The sequence below is a fragment of the Stenella coeruleoalba genome (genome assembly GCF_951394435.1).
Source record: "Stenella coeruleoalba genome assembly, chromosome: 14".
Classification (NCBI taxonomy): Eukaryota; Metazoa; Chordata; class Mammalia; order Artiodactyla; family Delphinidae; genus Stenella; species Stenella coeruleoalba.
In genome coordinates, this window is record NC_137160.1 from 38571422 (window position 1) to 38591284 (window position 19863).

The 19863-nt window shown below is 38.0% G+C and overlaps 1 protein-coding gene and 1 pseudogene across 5 annotated transcripts in view; one reads left to right on the top strand and one right to left on the bottom strand.

Annotated features, from left to right (window-relative positions):
• KIAA1328 overlaps positions 1 to 19863 on the bottom strand; it is a gene marked incomplete at its 5' end in the record, with an annotated part of 384225 nt that overhangs the window by 233756 nt on the left and 130606 nt on the right. For all 4 annotated transcript variants that reach the window (XM_079942020.1, XM_079942019.1, XM_079942021.1 and 1 more), the window contains one exon: positions 16214 to 16341. In XM_079942020.1, coding sequence (XP_079798146.1) covers positions 16214 to 16341 — 128 coding nt within the window. The remainder of the gene's footprint in view (positions 1 to 16213; positions 16342 to 19863) is intronic.
• LOC307197392 lies at positions 18332 to 19637 on the top strand (annotated as a pseudogene). The gene has a single exon. The product of its transcript is annotated as an uncharacterized misc_RNA (transcript).

The window sequence follows — 19863 nt, forward strand, 5'->3', positions numbered from 1 at the left end:
TAAGCTGCTACTTTTGTAGTAATTTGTAACAGAGAATAGAAAACTAATACACCATCTTTAAAGTAGAGATATCTCAGAGTCTTATGACATAAATTAAATGACTTATTGAAGATGTCGGAGTAGAAGGACATGCTCTCACTCCCTCTTTAGAGAACACCAGAATCAAAACTAACTGCTGAACAATCATCGACAGGAAGACACTGGAACTCACCAAAAAAGATACCCCACATGTAAAGACAAACGAGAAGCTGCAATGAGATGGTAGGAGGGGCGCCATCACAATAAAATCAAATCCCGTAACTGCTGGGTGGGTGATGCACAAACTGGAGAACACTTATACCACAGAAGTCCACCCACGGAGTGAAGGTTCTGAGGCACACGTCAGGCTTCCCACCTGGGGGCCTGGCAACGGGAGGAGGAATTCCTAGAGAATCAGACTTTGAAGTCTAGCAGGATTTGATTGCAGGACTTTGGCAGGACTCAGGGAAACAGAGACTCCACTCTTGGAGCATACACACAAAGTAGTGTGCGTGTCGGGACACAGGGAAAGGAGCAGTGACCCCATAGGAGACTGAACTAGACCTACCTGCTAGTGTTGGAGGGTCTCCTGCAGAAGTGGGGGGCAGCTGTGGCTTACCCAGGGACAAGGACACTGGCAGCAGAAGTTCTGGGAAGTATTCCTTGGTGTGAGCCCTCCCAGAGTCCACCAGAGGGCAGACAACAGAAGCAAGAAGAACTACAATCCTGCAGCCTGTGGAACAAAAACCACATTCACAGAAAGATAGACAAGATGAAAAGGCAGAGAGCTATGTACCAGATGAAGGAACAAGATAAAACCCCAGAAAAAAACTAAATGACATGGAGATAGGCAATCTTCCAAAAAAAGAATTCAGAATAATGATAGGGAAGATGATCCAGGACCTCGGAAAAGCAATGGAGGCAAAGATTGAGAAGATGCAAGAAATGTTTAACAAAGATCTAGAAGAATTAAAGAACAAACGAACAGAGAGGAACAATACAATAACTGAAATGAAAACTACACTAGAAGGAATCAATAGCAAAATAACTGAGACAGAAGAACGGATAAGTGACCTGGAAGAAAGACGAGTGGAATTCACTGCCGTGGAACAGAATAAAGAGAAAAGAATGAAAGGAAATGAAGACAGACTAAGAGACCTCTGGGACAACATTAAATGCAACAACATTCGCATTATAGGGGTCCCAGAAGGAGAAGAGAGAGAGAAAGGACCCGAGAAAATATTTGAAGAGATGATAGTCTAAAACTTCCCTAACATGGGAAAAGAAATAGCCACTGAAGCCCAGGAAGCACAGAGAGTCCCATACAGGATAAACAAAAGGAGAAACATACTGAGACACATAGTAATCAAACTGGCAAAAATTAAAGACAAAGAAAAATTATTGAAAGCAGCAAAGGGAAAAATGACAAATAACATACAAGGGAACTCCAATAAGGTTAACAGCTTATTTATCCTGAGAAAGTCTACAAGCCAGAAGGGAGTGGCATGAAATATTTAAAGTGATGAAAGGGAAGAACTTACAACCAAATTACTCTACCCAGCAAGGAACTCATTCAGATTCGATGGAGAAATCAAAAGCTTTACAGACAAGCAGAAGCTAAGAGAATTCAGCACCACCAAACCAGCTCTACAATAAATGCTAAAGGAACTTTTCTAAGTGGGAAACACAAGAGAAGAAAAGGACCTACAAAAACAAACCCCCCAAAATTAAGAAAATGGTCATAGGAAAATACATATCCATAATTACCTTAAACGTGAATAGAGTAAATGCTCCAACCAAAAGACACAGGCTTTCTGAATGGACACAAAAACAAGACCCATAAATATGCTGTCTAAAAGAGACCCACTTCAGACCTAGGGACACATGCAGACTGAAAGTGAGGGGATGGAAAAAGATATTCCATGAAAATGAAAATCAAAAGAAAGCTGGAGTAGCAATACTCATATCAGATAAAATAGACTTTAAAATAAAGAATGTTACAAGAGACAAGGAAGGATACTATGTAATGATCAAGGGATCAATCCAAGAAGAAGATATAACAATTATAAATATATATGCACCCAATATAGGAGCACCTCAATACATAAGGCAACTGCTAACAGCTAAAGATGAAATGGAGAGTAACACAATAATAGTGGGGGACTTTAACACCTCACTTACACCAATGGACAGATCATCCAAACAGAAAATTAATAAGGAAACACAAGCTTAAAATGATACAACAGACCACATAGATTTAATTGATATTTATAGGACATACCATCTAAACCCAGCAGATTACACTTTCTTCTCAAGTGCGAATGGAACATTCTCCAGGACAGATCACATCTTGGGTCACAAATGAAGCTTTAGTAAATTTAAGAAAATTGAAATCATATCAAGCATCTTTTCTGACCACAATGCTATGAGATTAGAAATCAATTACAGGGAAAAAAACGTAAAAAACACAAACACACGGAGGCTAAACAATATGTTACTAAATAAGCAAGAGATCACTGAAGAAATCAAAGAGGAAATCAAAATATACCTAGAGACACATGACAATGAAAACACGATGATCCAAAACCTATGGGATGCAGCAAAAGCAGTTCTAAGAGGCAAGTTTATAGTTATATAAGCCTACCTCAAGACAGAAGAAAAATCTCAAATAAACAATCTAACGCTACACCTAAAGGAACAAGAGAAAGAACAAACAAAACCCAAAGTGAGCTGAAGGAATGAAATCATAAAGATCAGAGCAGAAATAAATCAAATAGAAATAAAGGAAACAATAGCAAAGATCAATAATACTAAAAGCTGGTTCCTGAAGAAGATAAACAAAATTGATAACCATTAGCCAGATTCATCAAGAAAAAGTGGGAGAGGACTTCAATAAAATTAGAAATGAAAAAGGAGAACCTACAACAGGTACTACAGAAATACAAAACATCCTAAGAGAGTACTACCAGCAACTCTGTGCCAATAAAATGGACAACCTGGAAGAAATGGACAAATCCTTAGAAAGGTATAACCTTCCAAGACTGAACAAGGAAGAAACAGAATATATGAACAGACCAATCGCAAGTAATGACTGAAACTGTGATTAAAAATCTTCCAACAAACAAGTCCAGGACCAGATGGCTTCACAGGTGAACTCTATCAAACATTTAGAGAAGAGCTAACACCCATCCTTCTCAAACTCTTCCAAAAAATTGTGGAGGAAGGAACACTCCCAAACTTATTCTATGAGGCCACCATCACCCTGATACCAAAACAAGACAAAGATAGTACAAAAAAAGAAAACTACAGACCAATATCACTGATGAATATAGACGCAAAAATCCTCAACAAACTACTTGCAAACAGAATCCAACAACACATTAGAAGGATCATACACCATGACCAAGTGGGATTTATCCCAGAGATGCAAGGATTCTTCAATAAGTGCAAATCAATCAATGTGATACACCATATTAACAAATTGAAGAATAAAAACCATATGATCATCTCAATAGATGCAGAAAAAGCTTTTGACAAAATTCAACACCGATTTATGATAAAAACCCTCTAGTGAGTGGGCACAGAGGGAACTTACCTCAACATAATAAAGGCCATATATGACAAACCCACAGCAAACATCATTCTCAATGGTGAAAAACTGAAAGCATTTCCTCTAAGATCAGGAACAAGAAAAGGATGTCCACTCTCACCACTATTATTCAACATAGTTTTGGAAGTCCTAGTCATGGCAATCAGAGAAGAAAAAGAAATAAAAGGAAAACAATTTGGAAAAGAAGAAGTAAAACTGTCACTGCTTGCAGATGACATGATACTACATATAGAGAATCCTAAAGGTGCCACCAGAAAACTACTAGAGCTAATCAGCTTTGCTAAAGTTGCAGGATACAAAATTAACGCACAGAAATCTCTTGCAATCCTATACACTAATGATGAAAAATCTGAAAGATAAATTAAGGAAACACTCTCATGTACCACTGCAACAAAAAGAATAAAATACCTAGGAATAAACCAACCTAGGGAAACACGAGACCTGTATGCAGAAAACTGTAAGACACTGATAAAAGAAATTAAAGATGATAACAACAGGTGGAGAGATATACCATGTCCTTGGATTGGAAGAATCAATACTGTGACAATGACTATACTACCCAAAGCAATCTACAGATTCAATGCAATCCCTCTCAAATTACCAATGGCATTTTTTACAGAACTAGAACAAAATATCTTAAAATTTGTATGGAGACTCAGAAGACCCCAAATAGCCAAAGCAGTCTTGAGGGAAAAAAACGGAGCTGGAGGAATCATACTTCCCGACCTCAGAGTATACTACAAAGCTACAGTAATCAAGACAATATGGTACTGGCACAGAAACAGAAATATAGATCAATGGAACAGGATAGAAAGCCCAGAGATAAACCCATGCACATACGGTCAACTAATCTATGACAAAGGAGGCAAGGATATACAATGGAGAAAAAACAGTCTCTTCAATAAGTGATTCTGGGAAAACAGGACAGCTACATGTAAAAGCATGTAATTAGAACATTCCCTAACACCATACACAAAAATAAACTCAAAATGGATTAGAGACCTAAATGTAAGACCGGACACTATAAAACTCTTAGAGGAAGACATAGGAAAAACACTCTTGGACATAAATCACAGCAAGATATTTTTTGATCCATCTCTTACAGCAATGGAAATAAAAAGAAAAATAAACAGATGGGACCTAATGAAACTTAAAAGGTTTTGCACAGCAAAGGAAACCCTAAGGATGAAAAGACAACCCTCAGAATGGAAGAAAATATTTGCAAATGAATCATCAGACAAAGGATTAATCTCCAAAATATATAAACAGCTCATGCAGCTCAATATTAATAAAACAAACAACTCAATCAAAAAATGGGCAGAATGCAGTGGTTGAGAGTCTGCCTGCCGATGCAGGGGACACGGGTTTGTGCCCTGGTCCGGGAAGATCCCGCACGCTGCGGATCGGCTGGGCCCGTGAGCCATGGCTGCTGAGCCTGCGCGTCCGGAACCTGTGCTCCGCAACGGGAGAGGCCACAACAGTGAGAGGCCCACGTACAGCAAAAAGAAAAAAAAATGGGCAGAAGACCTAAGTAGACATTTCTCCATAGAATACATACAGATGGCCAAGAAGCACATGAAAAGCCGCTCAACATCACTAATTATTAGGGAAATGCAAATCAAAACTACAATGAGGTATCACCTCACCCCAGTTAGAATGGGCATCGTCAGAAAATCTACAAACAACAAATGCTGGAGAAGGTGTGGAGAAAAGGGAACCCTCTTGCACTGTTGGTGGGAATGTAAATTGATACAGCCACTATGGAGAAAAGTATGGAGGTTCCTTAAAACACTAAAAATAGAATTACCATATGACCCAGCAATCCCACTACTGGGCATATTCCCAGAGAAAACCATAATTCAAAAAGACACATGCACCCCAATGTTCACTGCAGCACTATTTACAATAGCCAGGTCATGGAAGCAAACTAAATGCCCATCGACAGATGAATGGATAAAGAAGATGTGGTACATATATACAATGGAATGTTACTCAGCCATAAAAAGGAATGAAATTGGGTCATTTGTAGAGACATGGATGTATCTAGAGACTGTCGTACAGAGTGAAGTAAGTCAGAAAGAGAAAAACAAATATTGTATATTAACGCATATATGTGGAACCTAGAAAATGGTATAGATGAACCGGTTTGAAGAGCAGAAATTGAGCCACAGATGTAGAGAACAAACGTATGGACAGCAAGAGGGGAAAGCGGTGGGGGGTGGGGGTGGGGATGTGCTGAATTGGGAGATTGGGATCGACATGTATACACTGATGTGTATAAAATGGATGACTAATAAGAAAATAAATAAACATTGAAAAAATGACATTAAATAAGTAAAACTAAATTGCCTAAAATACAGATATTAGATGGTTAGTTCTACTCATTTTCTACTTAATTAACTTGTGGCATTCCAACCAACAGCTGGAAGAATATAGTTTGTTTAGAATATAAAACAAATTTTGGTAGCAAACAACTTTATAGTAACTTAAACCCTGTACTTTATTTTCATTGTATTTTTAAAATTAATAGACTTTTTTTTTTTTTTTTTCTGGTACGTGGGCCTCTCACTGTTGTGGCCTCTCCCGTTGCAGAGCACAGGCTCCGGACGCGCAGGCTCATAGGCCCAGCTGCTCCGCGGCATGTGGGATCTTCCCGGACTGGGGCACGAACCCGTGTCCCCTGCATCAGCAGGCGGACTCTCAACCACTGCGCCACGAGGGAAGCCCCAAAATTAATAGACTTTTTAAGAGCAGTTTTAGATTTAAAAATTGAGCAGATAGTTCCCATATAATCCCTCTCTCCCCCTCATGGTTTCCCTGATTTTTAACATCTTCCATTAGCATAGTGCATTTGTTACAATTGATTAACCAGTATTGATGCGTTATTATTAGTCCATAAAATCCATAGTTTAATTAGGGCTCACTCTTTGTGTCTTGTGTTATACAGTTCTATGTATTTTGACAAATGTTCTAGCTATTCATCCCTCATTCCCTCTCCCTGACTGCAGGCAACTACGGATCATTTTACTGTCTGCATAGTTTTGTCTTTACCCTACACTTTGGGTTGTGATCTCCTCCAGTAATATAGCTTACTCTTTCCACCAGATAATATACAATGAGTCAGAGCCAGTAAATGTGACTCAGTATTCATGCTTCTCATGTTCCCTATTAGAGTTACTCTCATGTTCTTTACTAGAGTTATCCTCATTTACATTTCAGCTAATTCTTCTGCATTTTGATAAAGCATTACCTTCTTTGGTCAGTCTCTCTCTCTCTCTCTCCCTCCCTCTCTCTCTCTCTCTCTCTCTCTCTCTCGGAGAGAGAGCCTTAACTATTTTCTTACAATAAATTGTTTAAATTGTCACATTTTAAGTTTAATTTCTGGGTAAAGGACATTACAGTAGCAGACAAGCCAAAATTCTATGCACTGGGCTTAAGAATATATTCGATTGGGGCTTCCCTGGTGGGGCAGTGGTTGAGAGTCCGCCTGCCGATGCAGGGGACGCAGGTTCATGCCCCAGTCCGGGAAGATCCCACATGCCGTGGAGCGGCTGGGCCCGTGAGCCATGGCCGCTGAGCCTGCGCGTCCGGAGCCTGTGCTCCGCAACGGGAGAGGCCACAACAGTGAGAGGCCCGCATACCGCAAAATAATAATAATAAATAAATAAATTAAAAAAAAAAGAATATATTTGATTGGTGGTGGAGGGAGACACAGAACTGCCTTTCTAACTGTTTGTTTAGCCCAATCCTCACAGTTCACAGTGACACAGAAATTCAATAAGCATAATCATCTTAGGATTCAGAATTCATATGGCACAGTATGCTATACGCATACCAGAGGGCCTTGCCTGCACCCAAGACCTTCATTATCATTATGATTCATGCCACTGGATCACATTTTAAATAAATCTATGTCAAAATGAATCCTACAAACACTTTTAATATTAATTCCTATTAAACTGAGAATCTTTGCAACATAACTGATATAATACCAGATTTATTAGGTTCACCCATCTGTGAAGAGTAGCATTTCCTTGGCTATTAAAAGTATATATTTTATTGACTAGGATTGCTTATTGACTTAAGGGTACAGCTGTTAAAGTGATCTGGCAATCGATCCTACAAGCACACTGAATTTATCAGCAAGATACCCAGACATTCGGAAATGGTCTTAATATTACGGCTCCAAAAAGCAAAGCTTCAGGCACTATTCTAGGATCTCCTGAAATTTGTAGTTACTTGAATACCAGATCATTCACTGGTCTTTTTTTTCTTATTAAGGATTTCATGTACCATAAAAGTAATACTCTATTCTTTTTTTTTTTTTTTTTGTAGTTAAATAAGTTGGATTTATTATTTGCTGCAGCGAGGGGAAACACACACCTTGGGGAAACATGGATGTGTTAGGAAGATCCTACTATATAGGATTTGGGCTTTGACTGAGTAATTTGAGGGAAGCAGGTGGGAGTTTGCTCTAGATTGGATGCTGTCAGAAAACAGGGATGATTCTATGAGTGGATATTTCAATAAGTTTTATCTTTAGGGAAGGGAGACTCAAAAGAGGATAAGCTATAATTGGTAGAGAAGTAGCAGTCACTCATTTTGGCCAAAAGAGGGGATGTATGGTAACTTGTGGGCTGCACAGTGACCTTGGTTTTGTCTGTATTTAGATATAATTATGAAGCGGCCTTGTTTTGTCTTATTTTATCATGGTCTCAGAGTAACCTTGCATGGGGTTAGTGTTCTGTGAGATTGTTTCTGTTCAGTAGGGGAATAACATGGCCCACAGTGAGTGCTAGGCCAGTTTTCAAGTGTCACATACCGCCCCCCTCCTCTTTTTTTCCTTTCTCACAAGTTCCAGGTGATGCTGATACTACTGGTCAGAGACCACCAGCCTTTGAGAACCACTCTCTGAGAGGGTAAAGAGACCTGAGACCTATGTTTGGAACAGGTACATAATAAAGTAATACTGTATTCTTCTTAATTAAAGGCAGTACTTCTGGTTACTATTAGTTACATAAGACTAAATGAAATACGGCGATCAATGTTCAAGTTCAGGTGGTCACTGTAATATGCATAAAAAACACTGTACCTAAAGAAGAACAAAAACTGGTACTGAGAAAAATCAATATATGAAGTTAGGCTTCAAAAAGGGTGTCTTCAATGTTGGAATAATGTTGAAGTTAATTTTTGTGCATGGTGCAAAGGGTCTAAATTTATCTTTTCTGCATGTGTCCAATTGTCCTATCAATGCTTGTTGAAAAGATTATTTTTTCCGCATTAGCACCTTTGTTGAAGATCAGTTGACCATAATTGCTAGAGTTTATTTCTGAATTCACAATTCTGTTCCACTGGCCTAAATGTCCATCATTATGGCAGTACTACATTCTTGGAAACTGTAAGTATTAGTTTTCTATTTCTGTATAACAAATTACCACAAACATAGCAATTTACAATAACACAAATTTATTACCCCACAGTTCTGTAGGTCAGAAGTTCAGGCAGGCTTGGCTAGGTTCTCTGCTTAGTTTCTCACAAGACTGAAATCAAGCTATCAGCTAGGCCAGGTTCTAATTGGAAATACCTGAGGAAGAACCTGCTTCCAAGCTCAGGCTGGTGACAGAATATAGTTCCTTGTGGCGGCAAGACTTAAATCACTCTTTTCTTGCTACTGGTCAGAGACAGCTCTCAGCTCCTAACCCCTTCCATCTTCAAAGCCTGCAATGGTATGTTGAATACCATTCTTATGCTTTCAATCTCTCTTTCTCTTTTGCTCCCAGCTGGGGAAAACTCTCTGCTTTTATCATGTAATTAGTTTAGGCCCATCTAAATATTATCTCCTTTTTATTATATAACATAACATATTATGGGAGTAAAACCATTTCGGCAGGGGTCAAAAGTCATAAAAGTAAGGTTAAAATTCTATCTACTATACTGTACCTTTAGAGTAAACATTAAAATTAGAAAGAGTGATCTTATACTTTACTGTTCTTCCTCAAATTTTTTGGCTATTAGTATTACTCTGCATTTCCATATAAACTTTAGGATCATCTTATCAATTTCTGTAAAAATGAAATTATCAAAATTTGCTGGAAATCTGATGGAGATTGCAACAAACCTATAGACTAATTTGGGGAAAATTGCCATTTTAATAACATTGAGTCTTGCAACCCATGAACATGGAATAATATCTTAGATCTTTATTTCTCTCAGCAATGTTTTGTTATTTTAAGTGTTTTTATTGCACTGCTTTTATTAAATATATCCATTTTTGAATTGTTCACTGGAAGTAAATAGAAATAACATTGACTTGCATACTGATCTTGTATCCTGCAACTTGGTGAACTTATTTATTAGTTCTATCATGTTTTTGTGTGTGTGTGTGTTTGTGGATTTCTTAAGATTTTCTACATATAGGACCATGCTGTCAATGAATAAAGACAGTCTTATTCTAGTAATATAGACAAAATTTTCTCCAACAGTTCTGCCTTCTGTCCTCCTCCCTTTGTGCAAGTACACATACACACACACACACACACACAACGTCTTTATATCTTAGAAGCTCAACAATACAGTTTTATAATTATTGTTTTATTCAGGTGTCTTTTAAGTTTTCTATTTAAGAAAAGAGAGATATGCAATTACTTTTACCAGTGCTCTATTTCTTTATGTGAATTTGAGTTGCTGGCTTATGTCATTTTCTTTCATCTGAGCAGACTTCTATTAGTATTTATTGTAAAGCAGATAAGCTAGCAATGAATTCTCTCAGTCTTTATTTATTTAGGAATGTCTTTATGTCACTTTCATTTTTGAAGGATAGTTTTATTTGATTGCCAGTTTTTTTTTTCCTTCAGCTCTTTGAATATGCCATCCCACTGCCTCGTTCCTCCACTGTTTCTGATGAGAAGTCAGCTGTTAATCATATCTTTGTTCTATGTACAAATCTTTTATTCCACAAGGAGTTTAGTAGTACATTTGAGTCAGACATATAACATATCCAAAGGGCATAACATTTTTGATTTGGCTTCTTTGTCAGTTAGAAGTGTGGTGACACTTCTGGACTGCCAAGCAAATCTGGGCTTCTTATAACAGACTCAAAGATAGCTTAGTATAGATAGAATTAAAATAAATATTGCACAGTAAATACACATTAAAATGCATAAGTAGGTTAGACAGAATTAAAATGGTAAGGAGCTCTATTAGCACATGCCTACATGAGGCAGTTAAAAAATGTTTAACCAAAAGAATACATGAAAATAATCACAGAATAGGAAATAGTCCCAAGACACTGTGGCCCTAAGCACTACAAAAACTCTTTTAACAAACTATAGAGACAATAGTAATGGAAACCACCCAGAAACAATTAAACATGCACTCAGCAATGATTTACCTATTATAATTCAGATTCTGTCCAGTCCATGACCTAGACCTAAATAAAGACAGAACAAGTAATCATAGGAAAAATGGAAATGTTTCTATAAAAGGCCTTTTACTAGATCAGAACAGCATGGATTCATTAATATCCATTGCCCATGGCTGAAAAGAAATGATGATTTTATCCATTTTAGAGAAAAGGGGGAAATCTCAAGATGAATCCAAATCTACCTTTTTATATCTACTTGGCAAAAACATGGAAGAGTTAAGAAAAACATTAAGGCAATCTTGCATAGAGACATTTTCAAACTGCAGTGGGAAAAGCTACTCAAAGTGCTGCCTAGGCTTTCTCTTAATATAAAGAATACTGTGGAAATACCATACCTCTCCTGAAATGATACAGCCTATCAAATAAAATTAAAATAGAAGTTATAAGCATCAGAGTTTAAGGTGACATTATTTAAGTTCAGATTCACACACACACAAAATAGTAACACTCAACTGTGACAAGAAGAGCTATATTCTAAAATGTACTCTGGTTAAAACTATGGTTACTAGATACTCCCATGTCCAAGAACAAGGTTATACTGTGGGTAAGTATTGTTTCTTAAGATAAGGAAATGGAGTAACAGACACACATCAGTGAGGTATCTCAGTCTAAATAGAACAAGTGAAAAATCTTTCTAGATTCCACAATGAAGAACTTGTAATGCTGAACAAATTACAAGATGAATGGAGAATGCATTCATCTTTGAGGCAAAGCAAGAAAGAGGATGGGGGGAAAAGCAAGGAAAAAATTCGCTCTGTAAATGGAGCAACTTCTTTTCAACCAAATGGCAGAAGTAAAAAGAAAACCATAAGCTAGCACATTCTTCTGAAGAACTGCAAATTTAATAAAATTATAAACAAAACCTATAATGAGCAAGTTGAGCCACATGGCAACCAACACAATGAAGAAACAAAAGAAGCCTCTTAAAGTCAAATGAATGCCTCATGAAAAATGAACTACTGCATCTCTATCACAAAATCTGAAGGTGAGTTTAAAAAAACCTTATTTCTTTTTGCTTTTTATCTATTTATCTATCTATTTATTTATTTATTAAACATCTTTATTGGAGTATAATTGCTTTACAATGGTGTGTTAGTTTCTGCTTTATAACAAAGTGAATCAGTTATACACATACATATGTTCCCATATCTCTTCCCTCTTGTGTCTCCCTTCCTCCAACCCTCACTATCCCACCCCTCTAGGTGGTCACAAAGCACCGAGCTGATCTCCCTGTGCTAAGCGGCTGCTTCCCACTAGCTATCTATTTTACGTTTGGTAGTGTATATATGTCCATGCCTCTCTCTCACTTTGTCACAGCTTACCCTCCCCCCACCCCATATCCTCAAGTCCATTCTCCAGTAGGTCTGTCTTTATTCCCATCTTGCCCCTAGGTTCTTCATGACTTTTTTTTTTTTCCTTAGATTCCATATATATGTGTTAGCATATGGTATTTCCTTTTCTCTTTCTGACTTACTTCACTCTGTATGACAGACTCTAGGTCCATCCACCTCACTACAAATAACTCAATTTCGTTTCTTTTCATGGCTGAGTAATATTCCATTGTATATATGTGCCACATCTTCTTTATCCATTCATCTGCTGATGGACACTTAGGCTGCTTCCATGTCCTGGCTATTGTAAATAGAGCTACAATGAACATTTTGGTGCATGACTCTTTTTGAATTCTGGTTTTCTCAGGGTATATGCCCAGCAGTGGGATTGCTGGATGGTATGGTAGTTCTATTTTTAGTTTTTTAAGGAACCTCCAGACTGTTCTCCGTAGTGGCTGTATCAATTTACATTCCCACCAGCAGTGCAAGAGTGTTCCCTTTTCTCCACACCCTCTCCAGCATTTATTGTTTCTAGATTTCTTGATGATGGCCATTCTGACTGGTGTGAGATGATATCTCACTGTAGTTTTGATTTGCATTTCTCTAATGATTAATGATGTTGAGTATTCTTTCATGTGTTTGTTGGCAATCTGTATATCTTCTTTGGAGAAATGTCTATTTAGGTCTTCTGCCCATTTTTGGATTGGGTTGTTTGTTTTTTGGATATTGAACTACATGAGCTGTTTGTGAATTTTGGAGATTAATCCTTTGTCAGTTGCTTCATTTGCAAATATTTTCTCCCATTCTGAGGGTTGTCTTTTGGTCTTGTTTATGGTTTCCTTTGCTGTGCAAAAGCTTTGAAGTTTCATTAGGTCCCATTGTTTATTTTTGTTTTTATTTCCATTTCTCTAGGAGGTGGGTCAGAAAGGATCTTGCTGTGATTTATGTCATAGAGTGTTCTGCCTATGAAAAAGCCTTATTTTGAGAACAAATAAAATTTTATGTTTACCTGACATTTTGGCTACTCACAGGAAAATCAAATAGTTTCCCACAATCTCTAGTGTATTTGTGCTCTGGCATTCAAAAAACTGGATTTCAGATTAAGATCCAAAAGAGGGTTGGTCATAGAAACAAGGGCTTGTAAAGCAAATTTTCAATATTTTTTAGCTATCTCAAAGTTTTCTTGTCTTTCTCGCTTCAAGAAAATATGGAGTCAGACTGTTTAGGTTCATATCTTGATTTCCTAACTTGCTACCTGGATGACAAGGCAAGTCTCTTTTTCTGCCTGGGATTCCTCCTCTGTAAAATGGGGATAATAACTTCATTGGGCTACTGAGGGACTAAACGATTTAATGTGTGTTAAGAGCTTAGAACAGTACCTGGAGCACACAGTATTTACCATATTAAATTTTGTTAAATAAAAATTAAAACTTTATTAGGCCAACCTATATTAGGTTCTGAGTATAAAGAAACCAACAGGATGCTGTTTTTAAGAAAGCTTGGTGAGAGAGGTGGATGAACAAACAATGATTACAAAAGAACAAGAACAGTGCTATGATACAGATGAGTAGTCTATTTGTGAGCACATAAAGAGGACCTCTAACTTTACCACATCCTCATCCAGAGTGTTCACAATGATGCCCTTCCTGACAGGAAGTAGATTTGTCCACCAAATCCACCCAATTCCCATGAGGGTGAGTGAGAAGGTGCTTACCTTTGCTTAGCTAAGAAAAGCCTGTCACAAAGAACAAATCAGATAACAAAGGAAACGGGTGGCAATCTCCACTTGGTATTCAACAAGAAACTTATTTTTCCTCTCTAGGTTCAAATAGCAGAGTCTACAAGTGCTCTCAATTTCATTTTCATTGTATGTACAATATAATCTAAAGTCTGACCACCGGGCACTTCCTGAAAACATGGTTTTAAAATTTTCTCATGATTAAGTCAAAATGAAAATTCAAAAGTATCTCCTTTTTTTTTTTTTTTTTTGCGGTACGCGGGCCTCTCACTGATGTGGCCTCTCCCGTTGCGCAGCACAGGCTCCGGACGCGCAGGCTCAGCGGCCATGGCTCACGGGCCCAGCCGCTCCGCGGCATGTGGCATCTTCCTGGACCGGGGCACGAACCCGTGTGCCCTGCATCGGCAGGCAGAATCTCAACCACTGTGCCACCAGGGAAGCCCCCCAAAGTATCTCCTTTTGAGAGTATACTTTCTCCATACCTGTGACCAACAGTTTCTTCCTAGTATTTGTAATTTTTTTAGTTTTGCTCCTCAGGGTTGAGGTTAAGAGAGGCAGTGTTAACTATGATTGGTCTCTAGGGAAACCTCTAAGAATCACTCTTTTAAACATAAAACACTACCCTTTAGAAAGTTTTATTTTCCCCTCATTTCAGCAGTAGATAGAAAAAGGGCTAGGCCTCCTTATCTAGATGTCTTTAAACTCCCTAATGACTATTTCTTGACTCTCAGTCTATATCCTTAACTACTGGCAATTGAAAAGTCCCTCAGCCTCTCCTTCACTACCCTTGGCCAACGTTTTTGTGCCCTTTAACATCTGTCATAGAGACAGAGGGAGTGGCAATGTAAAGACTAAGGTCAGAAATCTGATCGTCATGTTATAATTTTCTCTAACCCGACCATGAGAGCATTAGGAAAGTGCCACCTTAAAAACTGCCTGCCCTTTTCAAAGTGGCAAAACAAATCCAGATAAAAGTATTAGCTTCCACCTTCCTCTGCCTCATTTTATAGCACAGGTTTTCAGAAAACAGAACAAAAGAAAGTATTTCCAGTTAGAATACAAATTAACCATTCATACTGTGGTTCTTTCTTATAAATATTGTGACTTCAAAAAAAAAAAGGGAGGGTACGTTAAAAGTCTAAGCTATGCCACATTCCAGCAAAATTATTATTCTTTCTTTTCTTTTTAGTTTTCCATATGTCCAAACTTGAGGTTTAAAAATGGATCTTCTTAGCCGAAACTCTTAACCCATCTGAGACAGGTGCCTCTAGGTTGAACAGAACAGTGTTCTTTAGAAGGTTACAGAAAACCATTCAAGACCTGCTACTATTCAAAGGGAGAGGATAACCCTTTAGTTAGTACATTATCCATGTTTTAATAATAATATGAATGACTCTGACACTCTATATAGTTTTTTCTACAACATTTTAATACGAAAGCTATCCTCATCCATTTAAATTCATTTGGATATGAAAAAGACAACCAATGTCACTTGCTAGAGGGCAAGAAGTAAGTCTTCAGAACTTGTTTCACATCACAACTGGCAGGGTTCTGAACTTTCATTTAATTATATAATATATACTATTTGATGATATGTATATAAATGTTAATATGCAAACACTCTCATATATACTTATGTGATTAATACATATATACAAACACAAAATCATGCTAAATGTTCCAGTTTTCTCCAGTTAAAGCTTTTACAATTTGCCAAGACACTTTCATTACTCTAAAACTCTAAACATGAGTTAGAAGAGGCTTATGAGTAAAAAAAAAAAAGAGCCCACCTGACCTTCATTAAGTAACAAGAGCAGTGGGTTTTCTTTATCACTCCTGCTGTGCTTTCATACAACCAGGAGCTTCCCTCCTGACCCAGAGCCTGCTTCAAGTAATCATTCCTGACCTCTGGGCCCCAGGAACAGAAGAGGAAAGGGAAACAGGGAAGTAAATGAAGCCAACTCAATCACGTGCTGTAACTGTAGGTCTAAAGACAATGTTGTATACAGTGAGACAAAGTAAAAGGCAGATAACTCTTCTGACATCTTGCTGATCCATTAAAGACAAGAAAAGGTAAGAAAAAAGATGCTTACCTGTTGTTCCTGAATTTTAGCAGCACCAAGTTCTGAGAGAGACACAGTGAGCTTCTCCTGCTGTTCTGATAGATATTTCTGATAGAGGCTTAGAAGTTCTTGGCATTCTTTATACTGTAGCTGAAGAGGTGAGATTGCAAATTAAGGGAAAAAGCTAATAAATGGATTTAAACTGCATATATTGGTATTGTTTTTCAGATTTCAACAAACAAAATAGAGACAGAAATGTAACCATACTTGGTGAGAGTGCAGGTAAGCTATAGTCTTCAGATGAACACAGCATATGTGCCCCCCTCAAAATCATGAAACAATAATTCACAGGGAGTAACAATGTTTATCCTATTAAAATTTTTCTTTCTCAAGTCTTTAAATTTGATAAAAACAAACATATGCACAAGAATGAAGGTGGACCCCCATCTCACACCATATATAAAAGTACCTGAAAATGGATCACTGACCTAAATTTAATAGCTAAAACTATAAACTTTATAAAAGCAAATCTTTGTGACCTTGGATTAGGCAATGGTCACCTAAAAGCACAGCAATGAAGAACAAATAAATAAACTGGATTTCAAATTTTAAAACTTTGTGCTTCAAAGGACACTATTAAGAAATTGAAAAGACAACCTCCAGAATGAGAGAAAATATTTGCAAATCATACAAATGATAAGGTCTGGTATCCATATATATGTAAAGATGTTATATGACTCAACAATAAAAACTATTACCTAATTAAAAATGGGCAAAGGACTTGAATAGACATTTCCCAAAATAAAATATACAAATGGCCAAGCAGCACAAGAAAAGATGCTTTACATTGTTAGCCATTAGCTACTAGGAAATGCAAATCAAAATCACAGTGAGATACCACTTTGCATTTACTAGGATGGCTATAATCAAAAAGACTGACAATAACAAGCACTGGCAAGAATATGGTGAAATTAGAACCCTCCCACATAGCTGATGGGAATGTAAAATGCTGCTGCTTTGGAAAATAATTTTGCAGTGCCTCAAAAAGTTAGACACAGAGTTACCATATGACCCACAATTCTACTCCAATGCCCCAAGATAATTGAAAATATAGTTTCACATTAAAAACTTATACATGCATATTCAGAGCAACATTATCCATAACAGTGAAAAAGTGAAAACAATCCAAATGTCTATCAAGTGACAAATGGATAAACAAAATGTGGTATACCTATAAAATGGAATATTATTCAGCCATAAAAAGAAACAAAGTATCCCTACATTCTACTATATGAGTAAAACTTGAATATATTATATGCTAAAGAAGCCACACACAAAAGGCTACAAATTCTATGTATGTTGTTGTTTAAAATACCTCTTCCAATGAGCCAGGGAAAAGAATACTTAGTTCTAAGTATACCAGATCACAAGTAAGAGTTACATTCATCCATGTTCACTTTCTGTCCTCCTCTCCAATTTTCTGAAGTACCCATTATGTGAGAAAAGCTAAATGGGGAAAAAAAGAGAAATGTCCAGAACAGGCAAATCCATATAGAGAGAAAGTATATCAGTGGTTGCCAAAGATGGAGAAGGGACACAGGGAGCACTTGCTGATGGGTATGCGTTTTCTGGGGGAGGCAATGAACATGATCTGGAAGTAGAAGGCTGTCTTTGCACACCTTTAGGAATATACTCAAAACCGTTGAATTCTATACTGCTAAAGGGTGATTTTTATTGTATGTGAATTATATCTCAATAAAGCTGTTACTAAAAAATTCAGGGTAGAAGTGATGATACTGTTCTGGTCAAAGTAATTACTGCCTAATTTACATAGGAGGTTCTAACTATATTAAACATAACAGGAGCCCGCCCCTGGTGGGGGAGTTGGACGGGAGGAGTGGGGGAGAGGAGAAACGAATAACTGAAGTCTCTCCAGTTTACAGCTTTAAATTTATTTATTTTGACGTGGATCTACTCGGCGCCAACTTGTTGGTGCTTCTCCCGCTCACCCCGGGCCAGGGCGTGTATTGACTTCAGTGTTGGCCTCGTGTTGTTGGTATTCACTATCCGATCCAGACAGGGAAGTGGTCAGTGTGTTTGTTGGGTGGGGTGGGAGGGTTGAGGGTGGAGAGGTACAAGTGGAAAAAGATGTACTGAAGGCCTGGAAATTTTCGCAGCAGGAAGTCAGGAGATTGACTCAGTCTTGCAGCGAGGCTTGGAGCAGACCAAGGTCGCAGGTAGAGGTCACACATGTTGAACCATGGGAGAAAGGAAGCAGGAAAACAGCTGGCCAAACAGGGATGTGCAGAGGGGTTCAAGGTGTTGGGACAGGAGGAATTGTTTCTACAGCTTTTTGCCTGTTATACAAATTATTTACTCTGAAGTTAACTCGCAAGCAAGTGATGGGTCTTATAACACACACAGACTCTCCATATATTAGAGCCCTTGGATTTATGTATATAAGGTACACACAGCCCCCTACAGATCTATGGGATTGGTTTGAATCCTTCCTTCATGATGAAGAGGACCTAGATGTGAAGGCTGGTGGAGGCTGCGTAATGACCATTGGAGAAATGCTACGGTCTTTTCTCACAAAACTGGAGTGGTTTTCCACTTTGTTTCCAAGAATTCCAGTTCCAGTTCAGAAGAATATCGATCAACAGATTAAAACCCGACCAAGAAAAATCAAGAACGATGGAAAGGAAAGCGCTGAGGAAATAGACAGACATGTTGAACGCAGGCGTTCAAGGTCTCCAAGGAGATCACTGAGTCCACGGAGGTCCCCAAGAAGATCCAGAAGTAGAAGCCATCATCGGGAGGGCCAAGGGTCCTCTAGTTTTGACCGAGAATTAGAAAGAGAGAAAGAACGCCAGCGACTAGAGCGTGAAGCCAAAGAAAGGGAAAAAGAAAGGCGAAGATCCCGAAGTATTGATCGGGGGCTAGAACGCAGGCATAGCAGGAGTAGGGAAAGACATAGAAGCCGTATTCGAAGTCGTGATAGGAAAGGGGATAGAAGGGACAGGGATCGGGAAAGAGAGAAAGAAAATGAGAGAGGTAGAAGACGAGATCGTGACTATGATAAGGAAAGAGGTAATGACTGAGAAAAGGAGAGGTCAAGAGAACGGTCCAAGGAACGGAGAAGTAGGGGTGAGGTAGAAGAAAAGAAATATAAAGAAGACAAAGATGATAGGCGGCATAGAGATGACAAAAAAGATTCCAAGAAAGAGAAAAAAACATAGTAGAAGTAGAAGCAGAGAAAGAAAACATAGAAGTAGGAGTAGAAGTAGAAATGCAGGGAAACAAAGTAGAAGTAGGAGCAAAGAGATATCAAGTAAACATAAAAATGAAAGTAAACATAACAGGATTATGATTAGATTTTTGTCCTATTTGTTTGGTTTTGCATAATGTCAATTTAGTCAATATTTCATTAATAAAAGCATCATCAGGAAATTTTCTGCCCATATACCTCCCTACATGTTTTACAGTCTAGTATGAAGAACACAGCAACCTAACTTGGGGTACCCTCTCTCACAGCTCCTCAAACTTGCAAAGTGCTCAGGAAGAAGATACTAAACTGCACAGATCGGGTGTCTGGAAGACAGGGAGTTCTATCCAAGGGAGAGTTCTCTGTTCCTTATTTCTCACTGTGGTAATTTCTTCCCAAGGCTCATTCTTCTCTC